The 19,075-nt window shown below is 38.2% G+C and overlaps 1 protein-coding gene across 1 annotated transcript; it reads right to left on the bottom strand.

Annotated features, from left to right (window-relative positions):
- Positions 1-1,562: 1,562 nt before the first annotated feature.
- MRS2 (magnesium transporter MRS2) lies at positions 1,563-18,849 on the bottom strand. Its single transcript, XM_003416441.4, has 11 exons — positions 18,541-18,849; positions 16,523-16,596; positions 13,797-13,833; positions 12,098-12,210; positions 10,729-10,902; positions 7,883-8,013; positions 6,375-6,491; positions 5,462-5,614; positions 5,107-5,224; positions 3,101-3,214; positions 1,563-2,543 (listed from the first exon to the last, which is right to left on the bottom strand). The coding sequence occupies exons 1-11, from the start codon at positions 18,728-18,730 to the stop codon at positions 2,433-2,435; spliced, it is 1,332 nt and encodes a 443-aa protein (XP_003416489.1). The 5' UTR covers positions 18,731-18,849; the 3' UTR covers positions 1,563-2,432.
- Between the last annotated feature and the right edge of the window lie 226 nt (positions 18,850-19,075).

The raw sequence follows: 19,075 nt of genomic DNA, 5'->3' as shown, positions 1-19,075 counted from the left end.
AACGCTGTAGGACAGAGTAAAACTACCCCTAGGTTTTCCAAGGCTGTAACCTTTATGGGAGCAGACTGACAGATCTTTCTCCGGTGCAGCTGCTGGGGGGTTTGAACAGCCGACCTTTCGGTTAGCAGCTGAGTTCTTAACCACTGCACCACCAGGGCTCCTTCCAGAAAATGAAACTACAATTTGTGGAACAACTCACCAAAAGAACTAGCTTTTTAATATGAAGCTGTTTAGTGATTATTTATCACAACTTATTTTTACCAAGAGTAGAGTAAGCATTAGTGACATCCTAAAACTGCATCTGTTCTGTGACATTTTTTAGAGGCCTTCCAAAGACAAAGATGTCAAGATTATCGTACCTTATCCTTGTACATGTTAAACAGGAGATACAATTGCTTGCTAATTCACATAACCAAATGTTTGTTACTCATCACCTTACTTTGGAATAATAATTAATGCACTCAGTCTATTTTAATTCAAAATTTAAAGCTACTGAACTTCATTTTTCTTTGGCATAGGCTCTGTTTTATTATTTAAGGGAGCTTTCATGCAAGAAGCACCTTGTAATTGCCAAGGCAGAGCTAGCTGACATTTGAAATCATACTTGACCTAACCGCCTTCAACAATCTTATTGTTAGTAAGTTCCCTTATAGACTTATGAGGTAGTCATATTATTTTACCTTACACTGATATGACATAAAGAAAAATTATTTCACCCAAGCTCATAAGCTCATAAACTAAGTCAGTAAGGAAAAATGACTAAACAAGAATTACCAAAATTCTATTCTATGCCTGATCTTAGTCAAATCAAATTTTACCCTCTGGGCTGCCAATTTCTTCGCATGCCAGAGATGAAGTAATATTTATTACCTATTTTACAGTGATAAGACCAAAAACAGCATTAAAGTGCTCTGAAGTGTGTCAAAGAACAGTGTCCTGTGAAATCCAAGTCTTACCAAAGATATTTATGAAAACTGTCAGGTTCATAATGCTACAGGGTGCTGTATATTCACATTCCAACAAGCACACCATAAAGCCTGTTTCAGATGCACAGTGAGGGGCAATGTGGGCCACTCGGGGTTCTACGACAAGCCTAGCCTGTTCCGTGCCACTCTATCCTCAGCTTCCCTCTGATGGCTTCTAATAACGACACGTGCCGGTGGAGCAGCCTTACTTGTAATGTCATATTTTCTTTCAACTCAGCTACTGGAACAGCGTTTTTATTCCTTATCACCAAACTGCCTGAGCTTCCTCATCTGACATCATCTTAGGGTAATCGGGTACTTTCTTGACATCACGCTAGGTGTATATATATATATATATGTATATATATTTTGTTACTGACATATTTGCAGTGCAAGAGCTTCCGTGAATTCTTGGTGACACTCTGGAACCTTGCACACATGCCACTTTTGGAGGCAAGTTTAATTGTAATGTTGTATTGCATAACTGTGTTCAAAATTTTTTTTACAAAGGCAGTATAGCAGCTTTCAGACTCACAAATATTAGCTATTTTTTAATATTCCAAATCTGATTGTGAAAGTTAAAAGGCATCACAACTGTAAAATTTACCTATCCTCTCGTTTTAGGAAGGCCATTTGTCAACTTTCGGGTGCAGGCATACAGCCTGACTGAGCTACATAAAATCTTCCTTTGTAGGGGGTGGGGTGGCACATCCATATGGTCTAAAACCCAGGCAATGAGCAGAACAGAAATACTTGCTTTCAACTTTACGTCCAAAGGCTTTAATTAAAGCCAAACAGAGAAAAATAGTTTCAGGGGTCCAGAAGTAAAATCTAGATCAACTGGAATCCATATAATGCTGCTAGTATTATTTTTTCCTTTTTATTCACCTTATAAAAAAAGAGGGCAAAGACACGAAAATATGGTTATGTCACGGTTTGATTGAAAGCACAAACTTCCACAGTCTGTTTTAAGGTTAATACACATCCCGTTAGCTTTCAGTCACCTGAGAGTAAGGAAATTCACACGAGCATGATTGGCTGTACTAAGAACTATGACTATCAGCTCTTATATTAATGGGTTTGTCAAGTTTATAGGTTTCATCTGGCATGAAACTGCACTTTTCTTGATATGTATAAATTAAAGAAAATATATAAAATAGTCTGTTCTTGTGTTAATCTCTCCATACTTCACATAATATCTATAAAAATAGCTTCTTATGTTTGCAAGATATAGAGTCTTGTCCTTTTATAAAACAAGCGCTTTGCTGCTTTTCTCAGATTTCTGAAAATGCAATTAAGTTCTAGTGCTGTGACTTATCTGCCATGAGATTTTTTACCATCAGACATTATCATTTTAATATCAGTTTTTTCCCCCAAGTCTCTGACTCTATAAAATAAAATAATAAATGAATATCAGAAGTTTCTTGTGACTCCCATAAAAAAAAATTCATTCTTGCACGGGTGTTCCTATCGGTTTGTTAGGATGTTCCCGCTTGATCCAACTCCATCCGGCCTGAGACTGGTTTTCACTTCCATCCTTCTATCTGCCTGAAGAGTCTTTTTAGGTAAAGAGGCCATCTAAATAAAGCAGGAAAATTAATTTTAGTTTGTGTCTTAAAAGAAAAGCCACTAGTAAATGGATGTACTGTGGAGTTACTAAATGGGGAAAGAACTGCACACCACAGATCAGTCTCTTAAGCATTTATTCAGTGGTGTAATCTCCAAGTACAAAGATAAGACAAATGAGCTAAGCTATGTGTCTTTTCTTAAGTAGAATTCTAATGTTTTCAGGCCTTCAATTTTGGTACGACAAAACCTTTTAACAGAATCACTAACATCTGTCTAAATGTATAATGCCTGTCAGTGTTCTACACAAAGTAAGTTATATTTCTAGCTTACTGTGTCAGGCACGTTGCTAAGTCCTTTATACATATTATCTCGTTTAGTTCTCTTGATAACCCTGAGGCAGGTGGTACTGATTTAATTGACACATGAGGAAACTGAAGGGGGCCTGGAGAAATTAACTCTCTTACTCAGGGTCACATAGACTTTGAGGATTTGAACCTAGACTGTCTGACTTCAGAGCCCATGATCGCAATCCCTCTGCTATATGCTATGAACCGTATCTTTCATACCACAGGAGGTAAAGGAGCTTCCAGATGTCGTCCAAGGAATGAAAGCAAACGCCTCCAGATTAGGCCACTTCCCATAAACATAATTCCTGTAATCAGCCAAAACATTCTATGGTCCTAAAATAGAAAATGTAGTTAATTTCAAGCACAAAAGGCTAGGTTCCTTAGAGATAAAATTTCCTGAATTATCATTACCTCAGAGTTTAAGAGAAACCTTCTGTAATTTGTACACACCTTTACTATAGAAAGTACAGGTATCTTAATAGTACCCAGAGGCCAAGACTCATAAAACAAATCAGGAGGGAAACATGTTTTATAAGAGCTTAATATGTTTTAAATCACCTGTAAGTCTACTACCCAGACATAGCTAGGTTTAGGTTTATTTGCTTCCTTCCAATTTTTGTTCACATGCATACAAATTTTAATAGTCATATCTAGAGGACATGAAACTTAATTTTTTTGCTTATAGTCATCGTTTCCAAACTTGAGCTGAGGTGCCCTGTGACACTGTAGCACCCCAGGGTATTTTAAAATTTCCAGGGAAACACAGTGACACCTGTGGGACACCACAAGAACTACTACTATTAAGTTGTTTTGCCCCCAAAACCAAAAAATCAAACCTGTTGCCGAGGAGTCGATTCCAACTCATAGCGACCCTATAGGACAGAGGAAAACTGCCCCGTAGGGTTTCCAAGGAGCACCTGGTGGATTCGAACTGCTGACCTCTTGGTTAGCACCCGAGCTCTTAACCATGATGCCACCATGGTTTCCTGTTTTGCCCTAACTACTTCTTAAAAGGAACTCTTTCATTATTTCTTTTGGCCTAAGGATGCTATGAAAATTTATTAAGACATTAAGGGCCTTTTGAATCAAGAGAGTTTTGAAACCTCTAAGTTATGTAAACATTTTTCCTCATAATAATTTTCTAAATTTTAATATTTTGCAGTGTAATGTTTTTAGTTAATGTGTTAACTTACAGAACCACAGAACTTAAATTTAAGCTTCCATAGGAAAGGAACCCCGTCTACAGCTATGCCACCAGGTGGTCTCCAACCTTTGCCTGCTTAGCTCTAGTGATTGAGAGTGGCTCACTTACCCCCAAGGTAGCCTGTGACTCAACTCATCAGCTATCACTGTTGGAAATTCCTTCCATATACTGTGCCTAAATCCGTCAAAATACATTAGGAAAAGAAGCACTAACATGAATTAACTGTTTTCTGTATGGTTAACACATTACCAATTACTCAAAAGATGGTCCTTATTAGGTAAAAATTCTGTTTAAATGAGTTTTAGCAGAACAAAACTCTAGCAGAACAGATCACTGCTGTTCTTCTCTGGGGATTGGCTCAGCAGTTCCGCATAAATCAAACGTCTGGGCATGCCAAAATGTGATGAACGTGAGGAATAGGCTCAGTCAGAGGCAAACAGAGCTCAAGATTTCATGTGCCATTAAACACACACAACACAGTGAGGCCTCTCAGACAGGGGTAAGAGTCTGAGTTGGAGATTTAAATGGTCCTCTGACTTGGCCTTGCCCTGCAGTATGATCCTTCTCATCTGGTATTTGTTAGGTATTTTTCAAACTCTAGGTACCCTTTATCTCCTCCACTGTTTAGCCTACCAGCAGCATTTAGAAATAGCTTGTCTTTCATAGAACATTGTGATGTGGCACAGGTAAGAAAGCGCTAACATCTGATGGAGACGTACCGAAAGTACTCAGAAGCCAGCATGAAGGGGACATTTTGAGCAGCAAAATAATGATAGTAACAGATAGTAAATCATTGATTAAAATAAGAATCCATGAATCCACGCTGCTATAAATGGATAAAGGAATAAGCAGTGGGAAAGAAAGGAAAGCTCTTTTTTACAATACAATGCCAACTAGTAAGGGTAGCAGGAATGATGGAAGTAGAAATCATTCAGCAACCATCATAGTAATAATTGATTCAGGCAAGAACCATCAGTGGACACTAAAACAAACTTAAATCATTTAAATAATGCATCCTCACCTCTTCAAGAGAAGATTCCAAATTCATTCCAAAAGCAACTCCCATAAGTCCAAAGAGTGAAAGAGAGAAGGTTCCCATGGTCAGCTGCAGGTTCAGCCTCATCATCACATTACGGTGGCTGCAGAGAAATACCTCACTCTGATCAGAAGGGCCCACTAACTACATACAGTAATCTATTAACGACCAAATGGATCACATCCATACCATTAAAAAAAAAACAAAAGACATACTCCCATGTAGTGGTTACAGATGATAACGATGGTTTAATTTCTTTCAAAAATCACAGTTCCTTAAAGGCTTTACAATTAATAGTTTATAAAGAAAATATTTACTGAGTATTTTACATAATGCTCACCTGTCCAGATTGATGAAGATAATACTTTGTGAATCATCAATCAGTACCCTAAGCTCCCGAGCTGCATTGGAAAGATCGTCGGCTAATCGGTAGTAGTTTTCCAGTAGCAACTCCATCTCTTCTGCATGGTCAATTCCAGTGCTGCTCTTTTCACTTCAATTAGAAGAGGTAACAAAATTAGCCTGCCTCCAACATGTGCATTATATATTCAGGATAGAAACACTTCCTGAGTTCGGGTATAGTATTCAGCCACCACTGAAAAACTAGTCTTTGTTTTTTCTATTGTTGTGACTGAGACCAATCTATGAGTGCTCTGTCAGCTGACCCTAACACTACAGATGGTCAAGGGCACCATTCCTATCCAAGAGTCTCACACAAACACACACTCCCAGGTACAGAAAATCCAGATGTGTGAAAGCCAACAAATTAGTGCAAATCCAAAACCATTATCGAGAAAACCAAAAATTAAAAGGAAACATAAAGAGCATTTCCTTTCCAAGGTATAAATATGATGTCATTTTCAGATACAAAATGTTTTGAGTGACGTCTATACATATTTTCCTCCCTTATACACCCTACCCTGTTGAGTGGGAGAAGGGACAACAAAGTACTCTATGAAAGATATTTATATCATAAAGCATATTTAAGAGCCAGATTGGCCTCAATGAAGCACTCGAGTTACTGTGTTCATGTTTCTGTTGCAAAATCTACCTGCTGACATGGAAAGTTATATAGCAGTTTTTACCTTATTTCCTTATTAGAATATAAATAACCAATTTTACAAAATCCTTAGGAAAAAAAGTTCCCATATTCTCTAGTCCAGAAAGATATGCTCTTTCTGAAAAATCATCCCAAAGAAGAAAAGACAGAAGGCTGACTTACCCTAAGGAAAGAAGTATGGCCATATACTTACAAGACCTGTGGGTCACTCCACTTTGTCAGACAGAGCTCTTCCAGCAGCTCCTCCTCATCCAAGATCTCCAAAATGGACTCTTTGAAAATTTTAATGTCTGTTTCTAATTCTGATAGGCTATACGAGTAGTGGTATAGAAGTGGTCAGTGCCATAAACTTATATAAACATTTCATTATAAGAATAGTGCCTTTTTAAGGTATCTTATCGAGCAGACCATTTATGTATGCATGGTAAAAACAGACTTGTTAAAAAAAACATTTCAACATTTACTGTTAAGATTCAGAATAAATCCCCAAACCAAAAAGAAATTAAGCAGTAAAATTAATCAATGATCTAAGTTTCGGCATATACTACTATATCTCAGAAACACACAATCACTGTGAATCTAAGATTCTTTTTGGTTAGGGAATTTATTTTTAATAAATAGGGCATTGATAATCTAAGGACAGAGTATTCACTCTGAACTGAAGGAAACACCCCAACATTTTTGGATAAGGTATTACTGATTCATGAATCTTAACTGTTAACTCTTTAAAAAAAATTTTTAAAGTGTTAACTTAAAAAAAAAATTATTTTATTTTTTGGTGTTGAAAATATACATGGCAGAACATACACCAACTTAACAATTTCTACATATACAATTCAGTGACACTGATTACATCCTTCAAGTTGTGCAACCATTCTCACCCTCCTTTTTCCGAGTTGTTCTTTCCCCGTTATCCTAAACTCACTCCCCCCTAAGCTTCCTATCTAACCTTTTCAGTTGCTGTTCTCAATTTGATCTCATATAAATAGTTCTTTAATTAAGCTAAGGGATTGCTTGGTTTAAAGACTTCAGGGGATATTTTTGGTTTAAGGTTTAAAAATTAAGGTTTAAGGGCAAAGTTTTGGGGGTAAACTATTTACTCTTAAAGAAGATTTTAGGGGCCACAAATCCTGAGAGCATGTTCATTAAATTATGATGTAAATGTAATTAAAATATTACTCTTAAATTCTGGAATTCATTATTAGAAAAAAGAACATGGACCCTAGATGGATAGAGAACTGGATTTGAACTCAGATCTGCCATTTATTAGCTATATAAGTTTAGGAAATTTACCTACCCAACCTTCTAAACCTGTTATCTCATCTGCAAAATGAGGACAATACCAACTGCCAAATATTTAAAAGAGCCTCAGAATGTTTTATGCACCCTTTGATAGTTTATGTATGATATGAACGATAGTTTATGTAGTGGTTCAAGTCCCACTTAGGCTATTTTCCATCTTCAGAAATTATGAAACAGAAAATTCTAACAATAATGAAAACCAAAGAAGGCAATGAAGCCACTAAGAGTAGATCAAAAAGTAAAAATTGTCATTAAAATTAGCAAGACTAGCTAGTATTTTATCACACTAATTTTTTTTTTTATCAGAATTTATGCTAAACATTTCAGTGTTAGTACTGAGAGAGAAGTTTAAAGATATTCTGCCACTAACTCCCAAATACGTCAATCGCCCATATTTACCTTTTGCCATTTTGCAGTAAGACGTGAAGTTTGCTTCTGTCTATGGAAGAATGTTTGGGATCTACTAAGGCTTCCAACGTCTCCAGGATCACTGGCTGCAAAATGCTAAGTTTCCCCTGAAGGGTGTTGATCTAGATAACAACATGACCTTTCATAAGAATTAAAACAATCCTTTTAGAATACTCAGGGTCAGTGAGTCCTCTGATTACAAATAAAAATCTATAATAGCTAGAAATGCTGGTGACATTTCACAACACTGTCACTGCCAGAATGCTTATTCCAGACTATTCCAAAACTAGACCTCCTGACTTGAAAAGACAGCCCGCACATATGTTGTCACTTAGGCTCAGGTTTGGCTGGCAGGGAATTAATATCTCAAACATATCTTCCTCAACAGACACTTACTATGAAAGGTATGGGGAATGGATTAACTTTATGTTTGGTAAACAATACCCATGCTCTTTGTAAAATACAGGTCACAATTTCTATGGATAAAGCTCTTTTGAAAACCAAATCATAACTTGGACTTAAAAAAAATACAACACATTGGTATAAAGTCAACGTGTGCTTCTCATTTACGTTACTACAGACATGGCTGATACTCCGCGGGTACGCACTACTGTGGCTATACCGGTACTAGCTGCCATTGAGTCGATTCTGACTTATGGTGATCCCACGTATGTGAGCGCAGAACTGTGCTCCATAGGGTTTTCAATGGCAGATTTTTCAGAAGCAGATCACCAGGCTTTTCTTCTGAGGTACCTCTGGGTGGACTTGAACCCCTAACCTTTTGGTTAGCAGCTGAGCACGAACTTTTTGTGCCACCTAGGGACTCCAGTATAGCTATACTAGTTGTTAAAATATTCAGACACATTGTTAGCAAACAACATAATGGCAACAGAATAAGGTAGCGAAAGTAATTGATGATAAAAAAAATTCTAGCATATATTGTTTATCTCAGAAACATACGATTACTATAAATCTACGATCTTTTGCTTGTTTTTGGTTTGGAGATTAATGTGCAAAGTCAGGGTGCCTGCTTCAGACATGCTATTATCTATTTCAGGTATCAAGGAGTTGCTTCCAGGTTCAAAAGCCCTTGGTGCGGAGGGATGCTGGACAGCCAAAGTGAGGCAGGCCTAATTTTTTAGTATCCAAAATACCAACCCCCCTCCCCAGCAAGGTAGGCTGCCAAGGGTCATGAATATAGACAGGTGTTTGTGTGGGGCATACCTGTTCATTGTATGTAATGGTCCAGCAGGTGGGTTTGAGGAACTTTATCTGAAAACTTATCCCTTGTAGGGGGTGGCTGTCCTTGCTTATTGTATAGTGACTGTACAGAATGAAATCTTCCGAGGACCCCATTTAATGGCAAAAAGACTGCATCCCAGCAGATAGCCTAAATTTCCTCTATTCTCCCTATGGCTAATTTCTAGGCAGGAGCTCCATGCCAGCCCAGCCCCTCTCTCCATGTTTATCTGCTCCCTTACTCAAAGTTCTGCCTAACAGCATGAGCTCCTGGGAGCTTACCCAGTATATCATTAACCATTGTGCACCTTCTTTTCTTTCCTTCTTCTGCTTTTGCCTTGCTTTGTACCTGGGCTCCAATTATTCACCATCTCATTGGCTGGTACTAGCTGGTGCTGTCACTTAATTAACCTGAGCAGGATTATACTGTCATCTCTTATTCCTCAGTAGAACAGGGCAGACCAAGGAAAGGGTACTAGGTTACCCAAACCCACCCACGTCGTGCCCTCTGGCTACTTCTAGCACCGATTCTTGCATGCAGCCAGCTCCTGACTAGTGGGAGGAAGAAAAGATACAGAAAGGCTTGTGGGGGCTAGGAAAGGAGTGAGCAACCCTTACTCAGGGACTGACAGGATCCCCAGACACCAGTAACTACCAATTTAATGAAGAGTCATTAGAAGAACGGTATCATTCTCTATGTCAAATCCTGTCACAAACAGAGGCATTATTTAGCTGCCTCAGACAAGAGATCATACAAATAAATCAAAGATTCATTTGGAAAGTATTAGAATAATGTGATGAATGACTTGTGCTATAATATTTACCATGTGTAAGTAGTTTTATAATACATATACAATTGACACTTTCGAATTGTCCTGTTGGCGAAAGAATGAAACAATCTGTCTTGGAAGAAGTACAACCAGTAGGCTCCTTGGAAGCAAGGATGGAGAGACTATGTCTCACATACTTTGGACACGTTATTAGGAGAGATCAGTCCTTGGAGAAGGACATCACGCTTGGGAAAGTAGAGGGCCAGCAAAAAAAAGGAAGACCTTCAAAAAGATGGACTGACACAGTGGCTGCAACAATGAGCTCAAGCACAACGACTGTGAGGACGGCACAGGACCGAGCAGTGTTCCGCTCTGTTGTACACAGGGTCAGTATGAGTCTGAACCAACTCAATAGCACCTAACAATGACAACAACATACAATTTAGAGACTGAAATGGAATACATTAGAAATTTTTGATTTATAATTTACATCATATTTTTGTTGTTAAGTATTTTCAGTATCATCCATCAACACAGTTTATTAAAACTGTACGAAGAGTAGCCAACTTGAAATGTGCTTCACTGAATGCCACAATGTGACTCATAAAAGGCTCCACACACTATACCTGCAGTCCTTAGTTCTACTTGGCTGGGCCATAAAGTTTAAGAATTAAGTACATTCTCATTCAAAATCCTTGAAGATGTTTTTATTTGGGGAGAAGATGTGGCCAGGGAAAGTGTCACTGTAACCATACCAACTTGTCTTCCTACTCAACAGCATTTTAAAGCCAGAACAAACTCAAGAAGCTAAATAAAAAACAAGCTTACCCAATATTGCAGTAGTGCTTCTATAGCTCTAAACTCGAAAGGTAAAGGGTACGTGACAAGCTGACCCTCTCCAGCCAACTGTGAAGGAAGTTCCCGGAACAGCCATTGCTCTAAATTGAAATTACGGTAATCTAATATAAGAAGGCACTCTGGTGTTATCACAGCTTTCAAATACTGTAAAAACAAACAAATAAAATGTCTATATATACATACACACATAAAGTATATATGCAAGTTGTAGAGCTGTAGGAAAAAAATGATATTCATAAAATAGAGTTTAACAGTTCACCAATTTTAGATTAAGCCTAAACCAAATCACTGTAGAAGTCACTGTTCATTTCAAAAACACCAAGGCATATATTTTTTAAACGAAGGAAACCTAAAATATATGTAACTCTTAAAATCTCTAACTCACTCTCAGTAGAATTTGAATCATGTACAAAAATTATGTATTAAGACTTCCAAGGTAGTCATGAGAAAAACAGGGAATAAAGAGGCATGATAAAGTCCTCTTACATCACGCATTGAGTAGACTTTCAGAAAAGATTTAGTTTAATCATAATTAGTTACTCAAATGTAAAAAATTCTCCTTAAATTATCACCAAAATCTATTAAGCTAAATTGAAATTGTAAAGATAAAACATAGTCTCAAATGCTTAGAACAGTATGAAATTAGAAATCATCTGAAAGAGAAAGATTGGTATCTTTATGCTATTAGAGTAGATAAGAGCTGCTTGTGGCTGCTATATTGAACATTTTTATAGAGAAAAGCTGACTTTTTGAAGAAAGCAAATCCCGTGCCCTCTGCAGGGCCAAAACTGTTGAGCCTCTGACTCTTTATCTACCTTAGCCCAATGAAAAAACTGATGTTCATAGTAACTCTGAGTCTGGTGTGCTCTGAGTTGGCAGAAGATACAGTATATTTTAAGAAGGTTCCCCCAAAGTAAAAATTTAAATTAAGGTTATAAAATTTAAAGGATATTGCAGGCTATTTGGAAAACCAGGATATGGTCTTGAGCCTAAGATTATGCTATAATTAGACAGTAACTGTATACAATTAAAAATGTTGTATCTACTATAAACAAGGATTTTTTTTTCTTCCTATTATTTCAGAAATTATAGAGACTAAGGTGAATATTACTGAAGTAATGAGCAGTGTTATATGCCCGCTGACTTTTGGCATGAGCACGCATATACAATGCATATAAAGTAAGTTCTACTCTTCCTAATATATTAAATTGTAAGATATCCTATGTTTCATGCAGGCATTTTTATTTCAAAACACTTTTAACCTAGCTACTCAACAAGATAGTAGGCAATTTTTCTAAGACTATGGTGGAAGAAATGTCAATGAAATAAAAAAAATTACCTCCATTCTCATGATAATCCTATTGTTTCTGGTTGTGATGCTCATTACGTGCTGAAATCGTAAATCTCTGGCTTGAAGACCCAATTCTTGGTACAATTCAATTTTTTTCCTTTCTATGAAAGAAATATTTTCAATACAAAGTATACTATAAGAGCTTAGATTTTTAGGTCTGAGCACACACCAAGTTAGTTTTCTATTACAAATTTCAAAAGCTAATATAAGCCTTTTGATACCTTATAATACTTATTTTTACCTCAAAACCATACTCAGGCTAAAACTGGTCAAACTCTCATTATCCCCTGCTCCAATTATCCATACTTCATAAAGTTTCTCTGTACTTAGAGGCCCCATAACCAAAAACCCATTGCTGTCAAGTCGATTTCGACTCATAGTGACCCTATAGGACAGAGCAGAACTGCCCCACAGAGTTTCCAAGGAGTGCCTGGTGGATCTGAACCGCCAACCTTTTGGTGTGCAGCCGCAGCACTTAACCACTAAGCCACCGGCGTTTCTAGAAGCCCCACAGGGACCAAATATCCTCTGCAAGTCTTACAGACATAATAAAAACCATACCTATGTATCACCAGAATTCATATTATCAATTTCTAACTCTATAAATAGGCTTTGTTGAATACGAATTTTACAACCCGTATTTTCTATTTTTTGTCACTACATCATCTTTAGTATTTTAGATCTGTGAACAGGTAAATTCAATGCTCTCTGCTTTAGGACTCATACAAAATGAGAAAATAAATTCAGTTCTTTATACTACATTTTCCTACCTGAAATTCAAGAAATGATACTTGTTAGTCTCTGTACCTGTAGTGTCAAATCATACCTATGAAAGTGTCTTCTGAAGGGGATACTGAGCAAAAAAGCACACAAACTATTCCACTAGGATCTCAGCAATGGCAGAAACAGGATGATGGGGCTGGGGGTGGGTGGTGAGTGAAGGGGAGAGCTGAAACTTGTTTCTGAAGTCAGGCAGCAAAAAAAAAAAAAGACTAGTTTCACTTTTAAAAATCACTGTCCATGGAGTACAATCAATGGCAGAGTTCCATCTACAGCCATCCAGTGTCCCATCCCTCCGGGTCTTTCGGTCACCCATCGCCACTGCAACGTCAGTGATGTTATATGATTAAACATGGTACGGGAAGAGAATAAATAATACAAGGAGAGGGCAGCCTCTGCTTTCTAAAATACTCGTTTAACATCCTGTTAGAGATAAAGAAGGAGCCCTGGTGGTGCAATGGTTAACAGCTTAGCTGCTAACCCAAAGGTCGGTGGTTCAAACCCACCCGCTGCTTCACGGAAGAAAGATGTAGCAGTCAGTCCACTGCTATAAAGATTTATAGCCTTGGAAATCCTGTGAGGCAGTTCTACTCTGTCCTATTGGGTTCGCTATGAGTTGGAATTGACTCCATGACAGTGAGTTTTGGTTTCTTAGAGCAAAAGTGGCTCCTCCCAGAAAAAAACAATTCTGGGAGAATAAGCACAGTCCAGGTATTACCAGTTTCAATTAGGATACATGTTCAATTAGGATACATGGACAAATGCTGAAAGGAAAAAATCTCCTTCAATACACCCATATACTCACAGAATATTCTACTTAAAACACTATAACTTCTTGATTTCCATCAGATTCACTCATTCACTGATTTTTTTTTAAAACAGTGATTTAGAAAATAAAGATACTCACCAAAAGAAGTAACATTTCCCTCTTTGTCAAATTTTGTCTGAAAAGAGATAATAAACACAAAATATTATTTCTACCAACTTGGTATGCAATTTATATTATGAGTAATATCAAAATACTGAAATGCAGGTATAAACCATAACTGCCCTTCTCTAGCTTAAATCCAATGATGAATCAAGGGTTAAAAAGCTCTTTTTCCTTTGTTAAGGACAAATCTGACCTTGGATTAACTTTCTACCTTGGCTTTGCCTAGAAATCTGACAAAGAATCAGTTGTCTTACTAGGCAACAGTGCTTATGGTAAAAATGACTACTGAGTGGTGGACTGCATTGGACTGGGAAGGCTATGAACACATCACACAGCTTTGACCTTTCCTGAGCGTGGTGGCTACTGTAACAAACAGCCCATGTTCCTGTACCTCTGAGACAGTTATAAGAGATATTGGCACTATGAGCCATGGGGGATCTCACACCCACTTTTGAGGATCTTGTCTCCTTTTATCTGCTGTCACTTGGGGGGTTAGAGAAGCCCCTGGACTAGGGTAAGGGCTTCTGCTGAAAAGAAAAGCTCTGATACTGCCCTGCCATGCTTCTTATCCTTTACCCTTCTGAGTAGACTAGGGTGAAGTGTGTGAACCTACATGCCTAGTTAAGGCTAAGAAGTCTCTGTGGTAGGTGCTGCAGAATCAATAAAGGTTTACAGAAGAGGCTTCTACTGACAGTTTCAAGAGAGGACACAATGCAGAAAATGCACCTATTTCACGTAAAGTAGAAGGAACAGGTTTCTGTAATGCTTGCCCACAGTCAAGCTGGAGAATGTCCAAGTAATATTTCATGAATCACTATGTACTGGCCTGTACTACTTACTATTACGTGTGCATTTTGAGAAAGACACACTTCAAAAAAATAGTTGGAGGTAAAATACAGATCCTGGGTTATTACCACGGAAACATATGCAGCCCATAAAAACCCACAATATATTATCTTAGCTTGCTTCTTGTGAAGATAAGCGCAACATGAATATATAATGAGGACCATAAAACATAAGCATTAAAGGGAAATTTATATAAAAGGATGCCTTATATTTTATGTAATACAGACTAGCTTTTCTCCTTAAATGTACTTCACAAATATGTACCTCTAATCTAAAACATCTGAAAATACAGATAAGTAAAATAAAACTAGTTCAATGACAAATCTTAGAAAAAATCCTGCTAATGTTTTATAGAATGCTCTCCCAGACCTTCCCCTAAAAATCACATTCGTGTTATATACAATTCTTCGCCGTCTCTCACTTCCAACTTAACGATATATGCTGGATATTTCTGCATCTCAATAGTCATCTACATTTTTTTCTAATATTTTAAAAAAATAAAGTCATACAAGTCCTTATTTTCTAAAATGTTTACTCTGTAACCAGCTCACTTTCTAAACTCTGATTATTTCTAACAGCATCGACTGATTCTTAAGCGTTCTTAGGAGACAATTATTTCACCTGCAAAGAACCTTATTTCAACATTTATCATCTGATTTTGTTTAATTAACAAAATTTTTGTTTAATTAACTGGCTAACTCTTCCAGAACAACACTGAATAACAGTGATAACTTTTACATGTAATTCTGGGAGCCATCTTGTCCTGTACGGTTTATAAAGAAAAGTTCTTATGATAATAAACCTAAATGATAATAATGATAACGCCTAATATATACTGAATGCCTACTATGCGCCAGGTGCTACACTAAGTTTTACATATATGAGCTAATTTAATCCTCATAACATTTCTGTGAGTTAGGTACTATTATTCCCAATTTGGAGCTCTGGTGGTGCAGTGGTTAAGTGTTCAGCTGCTAATCAAAAGGTCGGTAGTTCAAATCTACCAGTCACTCTCTGGAAACCCTATGGGGCAGTTCTACTTTGTCTTGTAGGGTCACTATGAGTTGGAATCAATTTGACGGCAATGAGATTCCTAATTTACAGATAAGAAAACTAAGGCACAAATATATTAACTTCTCCAAATCCATCCAGTTAATAGCAACAGGTAAAGTTGGGACTTGAATTTAGGATGTCTGGCTTAGAGCATGCACATCTTTTTTTTTTAATCAAAGTTTTTTAAAATTAAAATCCTACAAAAAAGTTGCAAGATTACAACATAACTTTCACCCAGAGACACCTTTTGTTAACGTTTTGCCCCATGACCTTATTTCTCTCTAAATATATATATATATATAAAATATATATACACATATGCATATTACATATTATTTTTATTTATTTTTCTAAATCATTTCAAGGAAAGTTTTAGAGATCATGACCCTTCAAAGCATACACTCTTAATTACTACACCGTGCTGCGTCTAAGATGTATCTCCATATTATCTTGCATAGCACAGATTCAAGCCCCGCAAAAGCTAACAGACTTCAAGGACTTCTAAACAGATTCACGGGGAAATCTTCAGTGCTCAAGCATGAACGGCAGGATTTCAAATGGAATGATCTGCTCTAGTATTAAAAGAAGAGCTCCACCTCTGTTAACAAAGTTTTAAGAGGTCTGTTAAGCAAAGCTAATTGGTACTCAGGATACCGGCTAAGCACAGCACAAAGAAATGACGTAAGTATGATTCATTATAAAACACAAAACAAGTAACATCTTGGCTAACAGTCCAACTTGGTAACTTGATAAGTACGGTGAGTACTTTGTATAAAGTTATCAAACGTACTATATGTACTCACCACAGTAAACACTGGGGCTACGCTGGCTAAAGTGGCTTGAGCGACATCAGACGTTCTAAACCGGTGCACTTCACCTGAAGAATAAATTGGAGAATTCTCTGTGATCATACAATCAGTTTTTCACATACAGCTAAGACACAACACTCATAGTATGTGAAGCCCTTCAGACTAACTTACCATTTGTTTGAACTTTTTCTCTACAGGAAAAAGCAGCACTAGTTAATTTTAGTATTTGTAGGTGATTATATTAGATTTGGCAGGGAATAATTTTTAAAAGTAATTGCTTAAGTGAGGCATTAGAATTTCGTGAACTCCAACCATCCTTTTCCCTAATTATTATTGATACTGTCAGAGTCTGATGAGCAATTATATAACACAATGTTACGAGATTTAAAGCAAACGTCCAGTCTTTTTTTGCATAATTTAAGAAGGTTCTTTGTGCGTATTGGTAGATACTTTAGACAACATCTGTCCCAAGTACCACATGATCTCTTAGCATTCCAATATCAGGATTATTTGACTGACCTATGAATTATGAAGCCTACAGATTTTTTTTTTTTTGTATCTCATATATACTTTATAGTGAATACTTACGATATACCCCACTGAACTGGAATGAAGACAACTCTTTATTTGAAAATAAGTCTATTAAAAATGTGTGATTAGATTGAATTGAGGTGGTTTCTGAAGTACCAAAACCAAAAAACCAAACCCATGGCCATCGAGTTGATTCTGACTCATTGCAACCCTACTGGACTGAGAACTGCCCCACAGGATATCCAAAAAGTGGCTGGTGGATTTGAACTGCCGACCCGTTGGTTCCCAGTGGTAGCTCTTAAGCACTACGCCATCTTTGAAGTACAGTCAAGTAAATTTAAGAACTAAGGACACTGTTCAAAATACTACACATAAGACAAATGCAAAAGGTGTAAAAATATCACCAATTACTTTATGACTCTAATGTAATTATGCTGACTTCAGAAAACTACAGGTATATTGTCATTTACAGTATTCCTTCTAACTATATACATTTAATGACTCATGTATTTGTTAATATCTGAGAGTGGTTGTTTCCCTTCTACAAAATACAAACTATGTTATAAAGGCCAGTTGGATAAAGGTGAAAAGCAGAGCAATAAACCAGCATATGCTAACAAGTCACAAGTTTGAAAAAGTGTCACAGAATCGAGATGCTGTTCTAAAAGGCTGCCCCAGTAGATGGTCCGAACCTGGGCTCCCAAGCATTACCAACGGAAAGACCATGGGATGTAACTCAACTTGGAAAGATTCTCCCAAGTGTGAAGAGAGAGGCAGGAAACTTTTTGAGAGTACAATTGACAAAACGTACTTGAGGACACTGCAGTATTTTTGAGAAAGGCATACATTTCAATACCTTTAGTTTCTGAGCAATATTTGCCCCACATTCTCATATTTGTGAAGATGTTAACTATTCCCGCTTCATAATTAGGTAAAAAAAAATAAACAGCAGTACTCATATTACTCATAGCTTTTTTCACTCAGATCCCTCTGGTTATTTCGTTTTACAGCATTTGAAACTAATCAGATCTTTCTCAGGAGCAACCATGAAGGCCCAAAATGCTTCAGCCTCACTTGCAGGTGCGTTCCCACCCCCACCCCAGATTCCTAACCAACTGGACAATTGTATCAACGCGTCTATAAAGAACAGATAAAAGAGAAGAAGAGAAATTAATACTTGCAAAAAAAATATTCCAGGTAGCTAAAGTCAATTTTGGCGTCAGAACTATCATGCTGAGTAGAGTGAAATCAAATACTTCACGAGAGCACTGAAACTGGGTGATAAGCGAGGAACGGTGCGCAAGCGGTCTGTAAACCTAACGGCAGAATACAGGGATCTGTACGATTCCTATTATCCTCACAAGATGCGCCGCAATAGGAGGAGAGGGAGAGGGCAGGCAGCCGGGCTGGACGGTCAGTGCGGGGACCTGAAGTCACCCCAAACCGGCGGCCCAGGGCTGCGGGGCGGGGAGGGACGGTACCTGCAACGCGGAGCCGGCAGGGCACGCACAGTGGTGCGGCTCGGCTCCTTTGGAGCAGTTCGGCTGCGCGGCCGCACGCGACAACCGGGTGAGCCACAAGGGTCGGGCCCAAGGCCAGAGCACACAGGGTCCGGCGGGGCAGCCCCGCCGCGCGCGGCAGGAGCCGGGTCAGGACTCGCAAACATTCCATGGCGCTGGAGCGAGGAGGAGGCAGCAGCCAGACCCCAAGAGCTCATCCCTGACGTTAGGACTCGGTCGGCACCGGTGGGCGCCCAAGCCGCCGCCACTGCGTACCCGTCATGCTCCGGGAGCGCCGCTCCGCCTTGTTCGCCCCGCGCATGCTCGGAAGGTGCCTGGGAGCGCGTCTCTAGTTCCGTGGCCAATAGGAGTTTGCGTGGTGAACGTGTACCTGTTCTTTAAGAAGTGGAGGTGGCACATGTTTCCCTGAGCGAGGCGAGCTGTCGCACCCAGGTTCTTGGGCTCTAGTAGAGGTTAGGCCGGCAGTGTAAAGTATCACTTATTTCTGTTAACTTTT

The sequence above is a fragment of the Loxodonta africana genome, chromosome 1 (genome assembly GCF_030014295.1).
Source record: "Loxodonta africana isolate mLoxAfr1 chromosome 1, mLoxAfr1.hap2, whole genome shotgun sequence".
NCBI lineage: Eukaryota > Metazoa > Chordata > Mammalia > Proboscidea > Elephantidae > Loxodonta > Loxodonta africana.
The sequence above is the reverse complement of the archived record's forward strand: the minus strand, read 5'-3'. Positions and strand labels throughout refer to the sequence as shown.

What these genes read in the sequence shown, in the direction of transcription:
- MRS2 (XM_003416441.4), bottom strand. Translation starts at nt 18,730, where the DNA reads ATGGAATGTTTGCGAGTCCTGACCCGGCTCCTGCCGCGCGCGGCGGGG. An exon ending in AAGCACTACTGCAATATTGG is followed by an intron (nt 8,014 to 10,728) that starts GTAAGCTTGTTT and finishes GTTGTTATCTAG; the next exon opens with ATCAACACCCTTCAGGGGAA. An exon ending in TGGAATCTTCTCTTGAAGAG is followed by an intron (nt 3,215 to 5,106) that starts GTGAGGATGCAT and finishes TTTCTATTTTAG; the next exon opens with GACCATAGAATGTTTTGGCT.